The following is a 17,559-nucleotide window of genomic DNA, read 5'->3' as shown; positions in this document are numbered from 1 at the left end:
AATGCCCCTCTCAGCGAGCGAAGTTTGTGAGCCTAATTTTGATTTACCGAACACACTTCGCGAGCTATCTATTAGTGTGGGTAACCCGGAAGTGATGAGTGTCAGTCCTCCGACTGAAAAAGATTAATTATGTTTAAGACAGATGAAGAAAATAAACATTGGAAACAGTAGAAATGAAGAGACAGGTACCGCGGCTGTATTGCTTTTACGTGCATCAAGGTGTTATGTTTGCTGTGCACAACCAAGGAAGAGACTGTTATCAGGGCCTACCCATTCGGGAACTTTCTTAAGCAGGGAAACCTTGGAAAACCTCTTAAGCCTAGACCCCCAGCCTACAGTACATAGAAGATAGGAAAGGCTACAGAAGAGAAAAAATAATTTTGAAATTGATCTCTAAGGGAAAGATAGGGATCGATTTATATAACGATTTGGAGAAGAGTGATTTGTGCCTCTAGCAAAAAAATATTTACAATAAAGAACTCGAGTTTTTTTCTTTTTTTTACAATCTTGTTCCCAGGACAATATCTTCCGATGCTGAAACTCCCCCGGATCTTGCATGTCGCCGACGTCCACATTTGTAGTCGGTCTTCTACGCGGCCCACAATGGGAAGAGTAGAAGGAACAGGGATACCAGATTTCACATGCAACATTCATTCCAAAAGAATTAGCAATGACCGAAAGGGAAACTCTTCCTGTAAAAGAACTGGTTAGGTTCCCCCGTCCAAGATTCTCCTTTTTGAAAACAAAATCCCTATGGCTTCATGCATCCTTTTTCTTACGATGTACTGCAAGGAATTTAGCCATTGACTTAAAGTTTCCATTTATCCATTGACTAATGCTGTTGCCGAAAACATCATAATAATTACTCTAGTTTGAATTTTCTTTTGGACTTCGCATCACCATTTGTGCTTGTAAGTCCAAAAATTCTGACACATTTTCTGTCAATGATTTATTCTTCGTAATTTAAAGGATTCATGCAACTTGCAGTAGATTTTGGATTCAAATCATCGAATAATGGAAAGTGTGGTTCATTTCATACTAAGACATAATCCATCATTTCCTTGAAAAGTCATATCATTTATCTATACTCATAAAAATTTTATCCTAAATACATACAGGGCTATTACAAATGATTAAAGCGATTTCATAAATTCACTGTAGCTCCATTCATTGACATATGGTCACGACACACTACAGATACGTAGAAAAACTCATAAAGTTTTGTTCGGCTGAAGCCACACTTCAGGTTTCTGCCGCCAGAGCGCTCGAGAGCACAGTGAGATAAAATGGCGACAGGAGCCGAGAAAGCGTATGTCGTGCTTCAAATGCACTCACATCAGTCAGTCATAACAGTGCAACGACACTTCAGGACGAAGTTCAACAAAGATCCACCAACTGCTAGCTCCATTCGGCGATGGTATGCGCAATTTAAAGCTTATGGATGCCTCTGTAAGGGGAAGTCAACGGGTCGGCCTGCAGTGAGCGAAGAAACGGTTGAACGCGTGCGGGCAAGTTTCACGCGTAGCCCGCGGACGTCGACGAATAAAGCAAGCAGGGAGCTAAACGTACCACAGCCGACGGTTTGGAAAATCTTACGGAAAAGGCTAAAGCAGAAGCCTTACCGTTTACAATTGCTACAAGCCCTGACGCTCGATGACAAAGTCAAACGCTTTGAATTTTCGGCGCGGTTGCAACAGCTCATGGAAGAGGATGCGTTCAGTGCGAAACTTGTTTTCAGTGATGAAGCAACATTTTTTCTTAATGGTGAAGTGAACAGACACAATGTGCGAATCTGGGCGGTAGAGAATCCTCACGCATTCATGCAGCAAATTCGCAATTCACCAAAAAGTTTTGCGCAATCTCACAGTTTGAAGTTTACGGCCCCTTTTTCTTCTGCGAAAAAAAACGCTACAGGACACGTGTATCTGGACATTCTGGAAAATTGGCTCATGCCACAACTGGAGACCGACAGCGCCGACTTCATCTTTCAACAGGATGGTGCTCCACCGCACTTCCATCATGATGTTCGGCATTTCTTAAACAGGAGATTGGAAAACCGATGGATCGGTCGTGGTGGAGATCATGATCAGCAATTCATATCATGGCCTCCACGCCCTCCCGACTTAACCCCAGGCGATTTCTTTCTGTGGGGTTATGTGAAAGATTCAGTGTTTAAACCTCCTCTACCAAGAAACGTGCCAGAACTGCGGGCTCGCATCAATGATGCTTTCGAACTCATTGATGGGGACATGCTGCGCCGAGTGTGGGAGAAACTTGATTATCGGCTTGATGTCTGCCGAATCACTAAAGGGGCACATATCGAACATTTGTGAATGCCTAAAAAAACTTTTTGAGTTTTTGTATGTGTGTGCAAAGCATTGTGAAAATGTCTCAAATAATAAAGTTATTGTAGAGCTGTGAAATCGCTTCAATCATTTGTAATAACCCTGTATATTTCTCCGCTTGATTGCTGTAATGTAAAAGTTATTAGTAGTGAGAATGTGGATTCACTTCTTTCATTTATTCTCTGATTCATCCGGCATTCATACATGCACATATATGGAAATGGATTTTCAAACAAAATTCCAAAGTGAACAAGCCCAATTAAATAACTACTAATTCTATGAATATTGCTTTTGACATTCAACAATAAATCAAGAACTCTTAACGTCTAATTATGACACTTTTTTGAAGTTCACATCAATCAGTTTCCCCTCGCGTTTGATGCGAGTCTCTTACAAAGCATATCTGCGTCGTCTATATCGATTCTAACTTTCGCGCCGGCGTCAATTGTTTTTCGCGGGAAATTATCTTTGCGGCGTTAACCGTCACTCATGATTCACTGCCTAAACGCATCACTTCACACGTTTACACATCTAAGCGTGCACTTGAAAGTATATATGAACATTCACTGGGAACTTCTTTTAATTATGCAGCGTCATTTTCGGGAAACATTTCTTTCTTCTTGAAGGTCATTCAGATCCTTTATAAATCTTGATGACATTAGCAATGCTAAAGTTCCATGTTTACCCAAACACAGGTGAAGCCTATCTCCACTATCTTCTTTGCAGCACTCGATAGTAATAGTTAGTCACTATTTCTACAATCTGTGTCACTTATTAATTATTTCAGTTTAAAGTTTTCTAACACTAAACACACACAGTTTATTTTTATGTTTTTTCGAGCGTTCATCTCTGTCACTTGCAATGGGGAGCAGTATGGGCTTGCAGAGGGTTTGATCAAACCCCATTTCAACATGCGATCTATTTCCTTTGAACTTGAGCCTTTAACCTCCAGGGAACAGGATAGAAAGTTCTACAATACGTTTCGTGCGGCTTAACATAGAGACGGCATATGTATCCCTTAATAACTCCTGGCCTTTCATCAAAAACATTTTCATACGTTAATCATAATTCATTGAACTGCTTCTTCTGATCTTCGATAATGCAGTCGGATTCATTTAACTTTTCAAACACTAATTGATCGAAATCTTCTTTGACTTGGAACTCATTAATTACGTGCTCTTTCGAATTTTGGCCGTCCTGATTACTTACACACTGATCCCACAATTATATTTTCTCGTAAGGCTTTCTTTTCTCAACAACTCCAACTCAATTTCTTGTTTATTAACACTCAACCAAATTTTTCCTGTTTTAAAATCTATTCTGCATCCGTATTGACGTAGGCTGTCGACTCCGATAATGCAATCTACCACCAAATTTTTCACAACAAGGAATGTGCTTAATATTGCTACATTTCCGACTTCCACACCAAGTAGTGACTGCACCTTTATATTAGCCGATCGAGCCCCAACGGCGCCTATTATTCTACAATTTTGAACTGGAAAAATTGGTACTCGTGTTATATTTCTGATCCTGTTGAGTAGTGCCTCCGAAATAACATTTGTGGTTGCAGCTGTGTCTAAAACCGCCACTATGGGTACGGTCTCCATAATGACTTGCACTTCGGCTACTGCCACCGGTTCCTTATCCTCATCTTGTGGTTCTAAGTTCTCGGTCAGTTCATCTGCCAGTAATCGTCCATCATTATACGTTAACATGGGTACACATATCCTGTTGCCCCTCAACCAATTGTTGACCGCTCCTCCGGGGCACAAGTGGGTCCTTACAAGTCTGTTGGATTTTGATTTGTGTGCTGGTTGACATCATCCGTCACTTCAGTAATTACCGGTTGATTCGTAGATGTCTGTCCCCATTGATGTTGGCTATTTGAATTCATTCCTCCCGGTTGATTCCACTTTCTATGGTTGTTATTATTCCATGCTTGGGGTCTGAAATTTCTTTCGTTCCTCCACACGGGATTGTATCTTTTCCCGTTCCTGTTGTTCCTTGAATAGCCCCTCGCAAGACCATTGCCGGGATTACTATTGAGATTTTGAGGGGTTTCTCCATTACTTAACGATCTCTGTTCATTCCTTCTAAGTGTCGATTGATCGCCATTGGCATAACACATACTTCCACCTTGCCTACCGTTTGGCGGAGGTTCTATCTCCCTATATTGGAATCTGTTGTTACGGGCTTTCTGGTTGTTCTCTTCGATAATATCTATATGGTCTAACGTCGTGAGGAACGACTCCAAGTCTTTGTCGTTGCCGTAAATCAATTGATTCCGGATGCTAGTTGGTAGTCTTGCCTTAAGTATGTTTATTATGTCTGGCAAAGGCATAGGTCTGTCCCAGTATCTCGTTTTATTTATATATTTTTCGAAATACTTTCTAAGGCTTCCTTTCGAAATGGAGAAAGGCTCTGGGTAGAGCACCTCCTGCCTTAGGCGCTCCTGTACCCCTTCTGACCAGAACTTTGCTAAAAACGCCTTCTCAAAATCGTCATATGTCGAGCAAACAGAAGTCATGTCCGAGGCCCAGATTGCCCCCGAACCTTGTATATATCCTGTAACAAAACTGATCTTCTGCCACTCCGACCAATTTCTGGGTAACACGCCTCTGAAACTTCGAATAAAAACAATTGGATAGACCCCCCTTTTGTCAGGGTTAAAAATCTGGAATTGCCGATGCTTTATCATTTTTTCTTCGTCATGGCAATGGCTTTCGTAATCTCCGTTAGATAAGACTTCACGCGAACAGACCGCTTCTGGCAATTTAATGTTTGAATTACTTACACAAGTCGGTATTGTGTGCGAATGGGCAGTAACTGGCTCTATAGTCGCTGCCAACTTCTGCTCCTGCCCTGTATTCATTTGTTCTGAGCTTTGTTGTGAAGCGCGCATCGACTCTTCTATCGTTTGTTTCCAATGCTCCAAATCAGCACCTAACTGGTGTCGCACCTCCTCAAGTCCTTTCGCGAACAAATTCTCTTCCTGTTTGCCAGATAAACTCTGGAATGCTGCCTTAACATTTTGCTCGACGTTTTCACACATTAGCCTTTTGTTTTCTAGTGTGATTTCGGATAATTTACCCGTTAATACGTTAATTTGGTGGTCTATAACTTCTTGACGCTCTGTCAGATGTTCAACGCTTTCCTTTAGGTTAGCCTGTGTACGTGTCAATTCAGGAAGTTGCGCAATTGCACATGACATGGCGTCTTGCTTTTGTATTAATTGCGGAACCATTTCCACTTGTTCCCGTACAGTATCTATCTTAATAGCCACATACTCCTTCATTTCGCCCGCATCTCGTGGTCGTGCGGTAGCGTTCTCGCTTCCCACGCCCGGGTTCCCGGGTTCGATTCCCGGCGGGGTCAGGGATTTTCTCTGCCTCGTGATGGCTGGGTGTTGTGTGCTGTCCTTAGGTTAGTTAGGTTTAAGTAGTTCTAAGTTCTAGGGGACTTATGACCACAGCAGTTGAGTCCCATAGTGCTCAGAGCCATTTGAACCATTTGAACCTTCATTTCGACACGTACGCGCTGAGTAGATTCCTCACATTGTACTTTCACCAATTCTATTTGTGCAGTTAATTTTCGTTCCGTCTCTTCGGCCTGATCTTTGAGTTCCTTGGTCTTCGCCTCTATCCGCTGCTCTAATTCGGAAAAACTGTCTTGTAACTGCTGCTTAATCTCAGTCTGGACTAATTTCACTTCTTCTTGAGTTTGAGTGACTGTCACTAATTGTGATTTAATATAGGTTTTCATATTTTCCTGCCCTTCAGTAACTGAGGCTAATTTCGTATTCAAATCATTTTGCCCTTCAGTAACTGAGGCCAATTTCGCGTTAATATCGGTTTTCAAAGCATTCATGCTCTCGGTTATCATCTGCATCTGTCTCATGATAATTACCAATGGATCTAATCCCTGCTGTGTACTTGCTGTTACACCTCCAGCCGTGTCTACAGGGCGTTCTATTGCGCTATCTGTAGCCATCGGTCCTACAACACTTCTTACTGCATCATTATTATCAGTGCTAACAGTTGAAGGCTGTTGCGTGCTGCTTTGCTCTGCTTGACTCATCCTAAACATTGCCCTAGTTAAAACCATATAAATGTTCTACTGTCACTATATATAACTCCCTTTTACTGTCACTATGTGTAACTCCGTTCACACAAAAGTACTTCTGTGTCTACCTTCTTAATGTACATATACAGATAAATGCAACTGGGACAGGTCAATGAAAATGCATCTAACATGAACAGAGTTAATCAATGTTCAAAACTCACATAACAGTAAACAAAAAAGCGTATACTTCAACTGTACTAGCAAGCTATAATAATAAAAATATAGATCTGGCCTTTTATCCCAGCGTGCTGTCTTTCGGCTTTATTTGTAGATCCAATTATGTCACCTGCGAGTCTTTCCTCTCTTTTCCAAGTGTCAGTTAGGTTAGCTCGTCGTAGTTGACGTGAAACACAGAACAAAATTATTTTAGCAACGTCCAAAAACGTGTCATGTCACGGATTGGCCATTTTAACAAGATAATAATAAGTTGTCTCTTCCTCTATGAATAGATGATGAATGCAGCTAGCCGCTAACTTTGTGTAATGTCTTGTCTGTATAGACGTGTATCTGTTGTCTTTAAGACCCTTTCACCTTCACACATAAATCTATACAGTAATGTAAAGGCCTCCCGTGTCTTGGCTGATCCGTGATAAGACAGGCGAAAAGTTATACTAATGGAGGATTATTAATATTATCTCTATTTTCATTCGCTCTCTCTCTTTCTCTCCTTTATCTATCTACAGTTTTTATTATAATATTTCATTACGTGAAATCAGCTAAATAGGATCTTTGGTGGAGTCCTTCGTCTTGGTAATCAGCGGCTGGCTTGCTGTAAGAGATCTTTACATTTATTATTACTGTTAAACACTGTATTCAGTCGCGAAAATCAATCGTGTGGACAATTTGTTCCTTTTACGAAAGATTGCGAATTCGAGATGTGTACGAAGCCTTTTTGGACGATTTAACACAGACTCAATGATTGCAGGCTCTCTTCGACACAGCTGAAACTTCCCCACTAATTACAGGGCCAACGTGATCATCATATGGTTCAGAAAAAAACTCATTCGTTCATTCACTCCTGAACAAAAAGTCACAAACCTTATTTATGAAGGAAATTGTGTATTAAATCCATCTCCATTACATGTCCAGATCTCCGGTGATTCCACGTCTTAATTATTTTCCGTTTACACTCTCTTTCTATTCAAACAAACCGCTAGTGGCACAAAAGTTAATTCGCTCAATTTAGCGAGAAGAAAATCAGAATATGTAATTCTCAGAAATACGTCAATCCCTCAATCCCTACTCCAGAGACTGTCTTAGTTACCACTCTAACAACCATGGAGAATGCATATATGCATCTCTGTTATTTCAAAGAATAAACGCGCTAGAAAATACTTTGGCGTCGTCTAGCTGTCGCCGCATATGTTACGAGAAAATCAGATCAGATACTTTCCCAAAGTGAATGAATGTCGATGGTTTGATTGACAATGATTAATTGGTGCGTGGTAGAGGGTATTTTCTGTGGGGACATTACAACCAGTTTGTAATTTCTCCATATTGTCTCATGATGCCTAAAACAGGCGAAACGCATCACATGTGAAGACTAAATAAACCTAGCTTCTGCAGCCAAGACTGTTTTTATATTTGCTAATATCAGTCAAAGACATTATTGTCACCAAACTGAGACGATTCAGGTAACACTAGATACTGAAATAACACCGAGCTGTTAGAGAAAGAAACAGATGCATTTCTTATTTACCAATAAATGAGTTAGAAGCAAAAACTACCGTGCAGAACACACTTCACCTGAGTAAACGATGGTCCCCAGCACAGCATTTTCCTTGGGTGGTATCCACTTCGCCAGCAGCGAGTGTGTACAGGGAAATATGAAGCCCTGAAAGAGCAGAAAGGGTTACCCCAGAGAATAATTAAATTCGACTCTCAAAAGCAACATTAGTGATATGTAATGCAGCATAGGCAATATACACCAATCAAAAAGAGTTACACACTACTGAAAGGTAAGCTGTCAGCTTACTTTGATACAGTACATAGGAAAATATATACATAGGAAAATAGACTTTCAGACGCAGTATAATATTTTTAAATATACTAACGTAGATTAACTATGATTCCCATTTATGTGAATGAAGGACTAGACAAAAGCTTTCATAGCAGTCAAATAGATAAGAAATAGGCAAAACGATAATTACTGTCACAACACAGTGTGTGTTCAGATCGAGTGCCCAACGCTGCCTGGTACTTGCATAGCATGTGTTCGTTGAGGAATCTCGAAAAATAATGACCGCCTCCGTGCCAACGCTGCATCGTATACTATGAGAGTTCTGCCAGAATAATCCTCAGCACACGATTACTGAGAACCACTGAGCAGCCAATAGTGTTTCCTTGTAGTGAACAGTCTGTATGAATGATGAAAACGTAGTGAACGTCTCAAATATTAAAAACACAAAGCTCTAAAAATAATATTTGATGTGCTTTCCCGCTAAAATTCGTCAAATTTAGAACAACTGTGGCAATACCTGTATTACCAAACCGCTGTCGTGAAACACAATCCCGGTTGCAGGTTACCTATGTACCGGCTTTCAGCGGTAACAAAAATTTGATTTCAATATTTCGCTTAATTGCTGGCCGAAGTTAAAAATTTAAATTTCTGCCCTAATCCGCTCAGTAAGAGGTATAATTCTGTGTTATATACGTGACGTATTACAGATAGAAAATGTGTGTTTGTCTCGAAGCAGCGTAACTTGACGGCGCGCAATTCCCGGATGTATTCATCCAGTGCACTATTTGAGAACGAGTGCACAGTGCGACTCCCAACAAACTTCACACGTAATTTCAAGCCTTTTCTAGACTATTTCTCCCACAAAATGATGAAAGCAAAAACGTTAACCTCTTACTACGTTTTCGCTGTTCTTGCAGTTAAACGTCATCATCAGGCATGATGTTTTAATAGATTACTTCTTTTTGCCTACCCTATTCGCAACACTGTTTGCAGGTAGTATCTACATATACCGCTGAATGTACAGCAAAATTATATGATTGTACACGTGGTTCAGGAGGTATTAGGTCATAAACCCTAAAATGCGTGAAAAAATAGATTTTACTGAAAATAAAGGGCAAATCACCCAGACTATATTCATCCTTTATTCCATAATGGTATCACTTAGTGACTTTCAACAAACTTTAATCTCAAACATTCTTTAAACTCTTCTCTCTTGCTTGCTTAAAGTCAAATATTTAACACATTAACTCATTTGTTCTTGATACTAGAAGGTATCAGATAGATTATATAATGGTAAGACAGAGATTTAGGAACCAGGTTTTAAATTGTAAGACATTTCCAGGGGCAGATGTGGGCTCTGACCACAGTCTATTGGTTATGAACTGTAGATTAAAACTGAAGAAACTACAAAAAGGTGCGAATTTAAGGAGATGGGACCTGGATAAACTGACTAATCCAGAGGTTGTACAGAGTTTCAGGGAGAGCGTAAGGGAACAAATGGCAGGAATGGGGGAAAGAAATACAGTAGAAGAGGAATGGGTAGCTTTGAGGGATGCAGTAGTGAAGGCAGCAGAGGATCAAGTAGGTAAAAAGACGAGGGCTAGTAGAAATCCTTGGGTAACAGAAGACATATTGAATTTAATTGATGAAAGGAGAAAACATAAAAATGCAGTAAATGAAACAGGCAAAAAGGAATTCAAACGTCTCAAAAATGAGATCGACAGGAAGTGCAAAATGGCTAAGCAGGGATGGCTAGAGGACAAATGTAAGGATGAAGACGGCTATCAAAAATGGTTCAAATGGCTCTCAGCGCTATGGGACTTAACATCTGAGGTCATCAGTCCCCTAGAACTTAGAACTACGTAAATCTAACTAACCTAAGGACATCACAGACAGCCATGCCCGAGGCAGGATTCGAACCTGCGACCGTAGCGGTCGCGCGGTTCCAGACTGAAGCGCCTAGAACCGCTCGGCCACCCCGGCCGGCAGAGGCTTATCTCACTAGGGGTAAGATAGATACTGCCTACAAGAAAATTAAAGAGACCTTTGGAGAAAAGAGAACCACTTGTATGAATATCAAGAGCTCAGATGGAAACCAAGCTCTAAGCAAAGAAGGGAAAACGGGAAGGTGGAAGGAGCTTATAGAGGGTCTATACAAGGGCGATGTACTTTAGGACAATATTATGGAAATGGAAGAGGATGTAGATGGAGATGAAATGGGAGATATGATACTGCGTGAAGAGTTTGACAGAGCACTGAAAGACCCGAGTCGAAACATAGCCCCATTAGAACTACTGACAGCCTCGGGAGAGCCATTCCTGACAAAACTCTACCATCTGGTGAGCGAGATGTATGAGACAGGCGAAATACCTTCAGACCTCAAGAAGAATATAATAATTCCAATCGCAAAGGAAGCAGGTGTTGATAGATGTGAAAACTTTCAGTTTAATAAGTCACAGCTGCAAAATACTAACACGAATTCTTTACAGACGAAGGGAGAAACTGGCAGAAGTCGACCTCGGGGAAGATCAGTTTGGATTACGTAGAAATATTGGAACACGTGACGCAATACTGATCCTGCGACTTATCTTAGAAGGTAGATTGCGGAAAGACAAACCTGCGTTTCCAGCATTTGTTGACTGAGAGAAGGCTTTTGACAATGTTGACTGGAATATTCTCTTTCAAATTCTGAAAGTGGCAGGGGACATGAAAGGGAAGCAGTGGTTGGGAAGGGAGTGAGACAGGGTTGTATCCTATCCCCGGTGTTATTCAATCTGTATATTGAGCAAGCAGTAAAGGAAACAAAAGAAAAATTCGGAGTAGATATTAAAATCCATGGAGAAGAAATAAAAACTTTGAGGTTCACCGATGACATTATAATTCTGTCAAAGACAGCAAAGGACTTGGAAGAGCAGTTGAACGGAATGGACAGTGTCTTGACAGGAGGATATAAGATGAACGTCAACAAAAGCAAAACAAGGATGATGGAATGTAGTCGCATTAAGTCGGGTGATGTTGAGGGAATTAGATTAGGAAATGAGATGCTTAAAGTAGTAAAGGAGTTTTGCTATTTGGGGAGCAAAAATAACTGATGATGGTCGAAGTAGAGAGGATATAAAATGTAGACTGGCAGTGGCAAGGAAAGCGTTTCTGAAGAAGAGAAATTTGTCAACATCGAGTACAGATTTAAGTGTCAGAAAGTAGTTTGTGAAAGTATTTGTATGGGGAGTGGCCATGTATGGAAGTGAAACATGGAGGATAAATAGTTTGGACAAGAAGAGAATAGAAGCTTTCGAAAGGTGGTGCTACAGAAGAATACTGAAGATTAGATGGGTAGATCACATAGCTAATGAAGAGGTATTGAACAGAATTGGAGAGAAGAGGAGTTTGTGGCACAACTTGACAAGAAGAAGGGATCGGTTAGTAGGATATGTTCTGAGGCATCAAGGGATCACCAGTTTAGTATTGGAGCGCAGCGTGGAGGATAAAACCGTAGAGGGAGACCAAGAGATGACTACACTAAGCAGATTCGGAAGGATGTAGGTTGCAGTAGGTACTGGGGGATAAAGAAGCTTGCACAGGATAGAGTAGCATGGAGAGCTGCATCAAATCAATCGCAGGAGTGAAGACCACAACAACAACAACAACTCATTTGTAAACCAGTCAGGCGTTTGAAGTTGTTTTATGCGTGGAAGTTCGAGGATTTTCTGGTGCGAATCTAAGCGAAGACTTGTTCTAACCTCGGGATAGAATAGTAATATCATCAATATCCATTTTTGAAAGAATTCCAGAGGATGTCAGTTTTCACGGATGCTACAGAGTCGCTGTTCAGATGGACGAGGCTGTGTACAGGTGCGTGAGGTAGGGAACATATTTTGTATGTATGCGGGCACTAAATGGTTTCGAACTGACGCGAACTCAGTTTCGGCTCAGAGGTTATTAATGGCTATTAATGCTAAGCGCTCCGCGGGTAGCCTACTTTCCTCATAAAGAACTGCATTCAATAACTACAGGCATGATCTGATCCAAAGTATCCAGACAGCCCTATGCAACGTGGAACTGACCACTTGTCGTACCGAGAAGCGCACTTGCCAGTACAAAAGGAGTCTGTGAGTACTGCGTCACCAATAAAAAAGAAGTCACAGGAGAATGGGTCGGTCAGGAGAGCTCACTACATCGGTCGTGGACTAGTCTTTGGACTTCACCTGAGTAGCAATCCCATCAAGGACATTTCAGCCCATTTAATGCTGTCCAAATCTACCGTTGGTGTTTTGACTGTGAAGTGAAACGCGAAAGACACGACCATAGCTTGACCAAGGCCAAGAAAACCTCGTGAAATGGTGGAGAGGGCCGTCGAATATTGCGAAGAGCAGTTGTAAAATAGAGCATGAAATCAGCGAATGGGAGTTTCAAAGTACTGCGAGCAGTCCAGCTGGTATTAAAAACAACGGGATACAATAGTCCAGTAGCTCTTCACAATTGAAAATGGATTAAAACAGTCTTGACCGCAGTAAAATACACTCATGTCCACAAAAGCGGAACATCTTGAACGACCAGAGACACGACGCTCATACTCACAGGACATGTACTTTAGTTAAATTAGATTAGTTCTTGTTCCATTGATCATGAATACGACACATCGTAATGATGTGGAACGTGTCAGGTTAATAAAAGGTGTCTATACAAGATATTACATCACACTAAATATTACATTTCACTTAATACTTTTAATTTTTTTGTGGGGGTTTGGGAAATTACCCACTTACTATATCCAAAAATTCATCTAATGAGTAGAAGGAGATGCCATTACGAAATTCTTTTAATTTACTTTTAAATGCTATATGGCTATGTGTCAGACTTTTGATGCTATTAGGTGAGTGACCAAAAACTTTTGTGGCAGCATAATTTACCCCTTCTGAGCCAAAGTTAGATTGAACATTGAGTAGTGAAGATCATCCTTTCTCCTAGTGTTGTAGCCATGTACACTGCTATTACTTTTGAATTCGTTCGGATTGTTAATAACAAATTTCATAAGTGAATATATATATTGTGAGGCTACAGTGAAGATACGAGGGCTATCCACAAAGTACATTACGTTTTGGAATTAAAAATAAGTAAAGTATTGGAATTTTTTTTATTATATACAGATGAAACCCACACTTAAATACTACTTTTCTACATAGTTGCCATTTAAATTAAGGCACTTATCGTAGCGATGGACGAGCTTGGAAATTCCTTCGTCGTAAAATTCCGCCGCCTGCGCATTCAACCACGTGGTTAATCAGTAACCCGGTGGAAATACGATTTTTGAGGATTTCCTGGAAAGAGGCACTACAATAAACTCTCAAAGGTATTGCCAAACTCTGCACAACCTCAGAAGAGCAATACAAAACAAGCGCAGGGGAAAGTTGGGCTCAAAGATCTTGCTGATTCACGACAACGCCCGTGCCCACACGGCAAATGCCACTCGTGAAGTTCTCGAATCTTTTAAGTGGGAGTTGTTTCCTCATCCGCCGTACAGTCCCGACCTGGCACCGAGCGACTTCCACTTATTCCCAGCAATGAAGAAGTGGTTGGCTATGCAGCGTTTTGATGACGACGCACAGCTTCAAGAAGAGGTAACCACGTGGTTGAAGGCGCAGGCGTCCGAATTTTACGACGAAGGAATTTCCAAGCTCGTCCATCGCTACGATAAGTGCCTTAATTTAAATGGCAACTATGTAGAAAAGTAGTATTGAAGTGTGGCTTTCATCTGTATATAATAAAAAAAATGTCCAATACTTTATTTATTTTTAATTCCAAAACGTAATGTACTTTGTGGACAGCCCTCGTATCTAGCTCTTTAAATAAGTGTCTGCAAGATGATCTTGTATGAGCTCCAGCAATTATTCTGATTACACGCTTTTGTGCAATGAACACTCTTTTACCCAATGATGAGTTACCCCAGAATATGATGGCATACGGAAGCAGAGAATGAAAATAGGCGTGGTAAGCTAATTTACTCAGATACATATCACCAAAATTTGCAATGACCCTAATAGCATAAATAACTGAACTCAAACGTTTCAGCACGGTGTGGCCGTGCGGTACTAGGCGCGTCAGTCTGGAACCGCGTGACCGCTACGGTCGCAGGTTGGAATCCAGCCTCGGGCATGGATGTGTGTGATGTCCTTAGGTTAGTTAGGTTTAAGTAGTTCTAAGTTCTAGGGGGCTGATGACCACAGATGTTGTGTCCCATAGTGCTCAGAGACATTTGAACCATTTCAGCAGATCCTCAGTGTGTTTTTTCTATTTCAACCCCTCATCAATGCATACAGCTAGAAATTTTGAATATTCTACCTTAGCTACCGATTTCTGATCGATGTCTGTATTTATTAATGGTGTCATTCCATTTACTGTGTAGAACTGTATATACTGTGTTTTGTCAAAGTTTAATGAGAGCCCATTTGCAAAGAACCACTTCATGATTTTCTGAAAAACATCGTTTACAATTTCACCTGTTAATTCTTGTCCGTTGGGTGTGATAGCTAAACTTGTATCATTATCAAAAAGTACCAGTTTTGCATCTTCGTGAATACAGAATGGCAAGTCATTAATATATATTAAGAACAGCAGAGGATCCAAGACCGAACCTTGTGGCACCCCATTCTTGATTGTTTCCCAGTTTTAGAAATCACCAGTTTTTTTGCATATTATGTGAACTGCTTATTTCAACTTTCCGCACTCTTCCAGTTAAGTATGATTTAAACCATTTGAGCACTGTCCCATTCATACCACAGTATTTGAGCTTATCTAGAAGTATTCCATGATTTACACAATCAAAAGCCTTTGAGAGATCACAAAAAATCCCAACAGGTGACTTCCGGTTACTCAGAGCATTTAATATTTCATTAGTGAAAGTATATATAGCATTTTCCGTTGAAAAACCCTTCTGGAAACCAAACTGACATTTTGTTAAAACTTTATTTTTACAAAGGTGTGAAGATACTCTACAATACATTACTTTTTCAAGAATTTTGGATAAGGCAGCCAGAAGAGAGATTGGGTGGTAGTTGTTGACATCAGACGTATCCCCTTTTTTATGCAGTGGTTTATCAACGGCATGCTTCAGCCTATCTGGGAAAATACCCTGCTTCAGAGAGCTATTACATATGTGGCTGAGAGTCCCACTTATTTCTTGGGAAAAAGCTATTATTATCTTGCTGGAAATGCCATCAATTCCATGTGTGCTTTTATTCTTGAGAGAGTTTATTATCTTCCTAATTTCAGAAAGAGAGTTGGGTGGAATTTCAATTGCATCAAATGGTGTGGGTAAGGCCTCTTTCATTAACTGCCTTGTTTCTTCTAATGAACATTTAGATCCTATTTTCTCTACAACATTTAAAAAATGATTATTCAAAATGTTTTCGAGTTCCGGCTTGTTGTTTATCAAGTTTCCATTCGCTTTGATGGTGATGCCATCATCCTGTACTCTTGGTTGTCCTGTCTCCCTTGTAATAACATTCGAAATTGTTTTGATTTTTTTATCAGAGGTATTAATCTGCAGAGATGATTGGAATTTGAAAGATGTCGGCCCCTGAGTTCGAGGTCAACATCGATAACGGGGCACAACACCACCTACTGGTAAAATGTGCCTGAAGCTCTCGTTGTCGCTGTAAACCGATGGTAATGGATCAGTGCGTCTTCAGCAGACGTGCAGGATACCTCGCAGACGTATGTGCGAACCGTAGCGTCAAACTAGTGAGTTTAAAAGAGGGCGCATTACTGGCGTGAGATAATGTGATGTATCCATCCGGAAAATTGGTGCTCTTGTGAGACGAAGTGTTTCAGCAGTGCAATGGATTTGCGGAGTATCGCAGAATACGATGAGAGGGGTCAGGTCACACCAACCAGACCACCCCCCCGAGAAAATCGACATCTTATCCGAATGGCATTTCCGGACAGATCTGCGTCCTCCTCTGTTCTGCGCAACAGTGTAACAGTGTAATACACCGTACACTATCAGGGGTGGGAGTTTTTCGTCGTTTATTAGGGCGTGGGTTACGTTCGCATCGCTCACTTCTCCGCCTACCTTCGACGAATGTGCAAAAATATGCTAGACGGTAATGGCGCATGGAACGACGTCACTGGGAATATGAATGGCATCCGATAATGTTTTCGGACGAATTCACATTCGGACTGCTTGAAAATGATGACCGCATTTTGGTTCGCAGCAGACAGAGGGAGCGGCATCACAGTGACAGCATTCGCACAAGACATACAGCGTCTTATGGCATGGAGTGCTATTGGGTACAACCACAAATCACAGTTGGTGCGTGTCCAAGGCACTGTGACCATTGTGACCTAAGCAAATGACATCCTGCAACCCGTAGCCATAGCCTTTCTGCACAACACCCCAGACGCCATTTTTCAGCAAGACAGCGCACGACTACATGTTGCTGCACCAACACTTGTCTTCTTGGTGCCACAGGCTCTCAGCCTCTTTCCCTGGCCCGCCAGATCACCAGACCTGTCGCCAATCGAAAATGTGTGGGATATGGCTAAAAGACGGGTGCAATGCTGCGACCCAGTGCCAACCACCACAGATGAACTTCGGAACCAGGTGAATGCCGCATGGATTGCTACACCACTGGACGCCATTCGCGCCTTATACGCATCGATGCCACCACGCATGGAACAAGTATCGGGGCCGCTCGCGGACCGTGTACCTACTAGGCAACAGGGCACATTCTGTAACGACGTGACTGAAATGCTAATCATTTCTGCAGAACATACTAATGTTCATGCCCTGTGAATATGAACGTCCTGTCTCTTGTCCTTCAAGGAGTCTTGTTTTTCCCAACATGTGTATATCTACTCGTATTTGCAATGGTTACTGGTTCCAGTCAAATTGTGACCATCTTCAGACCATCTATACCACGATGGTAGGCGGTTGCTGTGATCGGACCAGATATTGTGACTCCACGAACTTCAACGTTTCTCCACGAGAAATGTTCTCAAAAATTACCAGTTCCTCATAAGACATAAATTTATGTAATAGCTACTAAGCGACGCTTTAGGTGGTGTAAAGAGAGACGCCACTGGACAGTGGGTGATGGAAATGAGTGACTTGGAATGATGAATCACACTACA

General features: G+C 41.3%; 1 protein-coding gene across 1 annotated transcript in view; it reads right to left on the bottom strand.

Moving 5' to 3' along the window:
• LOC126459482 (putative inorganic phosphate cotransporter) overlaps positions 1-17,559 on the bottom strand; it is a 189,456-nt gene that overhangs the window by 43,709 nt on the left and 128,188 nt on the right. The window contains exon 4 of the mRNA XM_050095863.1: positions 8,214-8,301. Coding sequence (XP_049951820.1) covers positions 8,214-8,301 — 88 coding nt within the window. The remainder of the gene's footprint in view (positions 1-8,213; positions 8,302-17,559) is intronic.

The sequence above is a fragment of the Schistocerca serialis genome, chromosome 1 (genome assembly GCF_023864345.2).
Source record: "Schistocerca serialis cubense isolate TAMUIC-IGC-003099 chromosome 1, iqSchSeri2.2, whole genome shotgun sequence".
Lineage (NCBI taxonomy): Eukaryota > Metazoa > Arthropoda > Insecta > Orthoptera > Acrididae > Schistocerca > Schistocerca serialis.
The sequence above is the reverse complement of the archived record's forward strand: the minus strand, read 5'-3'. Positions and strand labels throughout refer to the sequence as shown.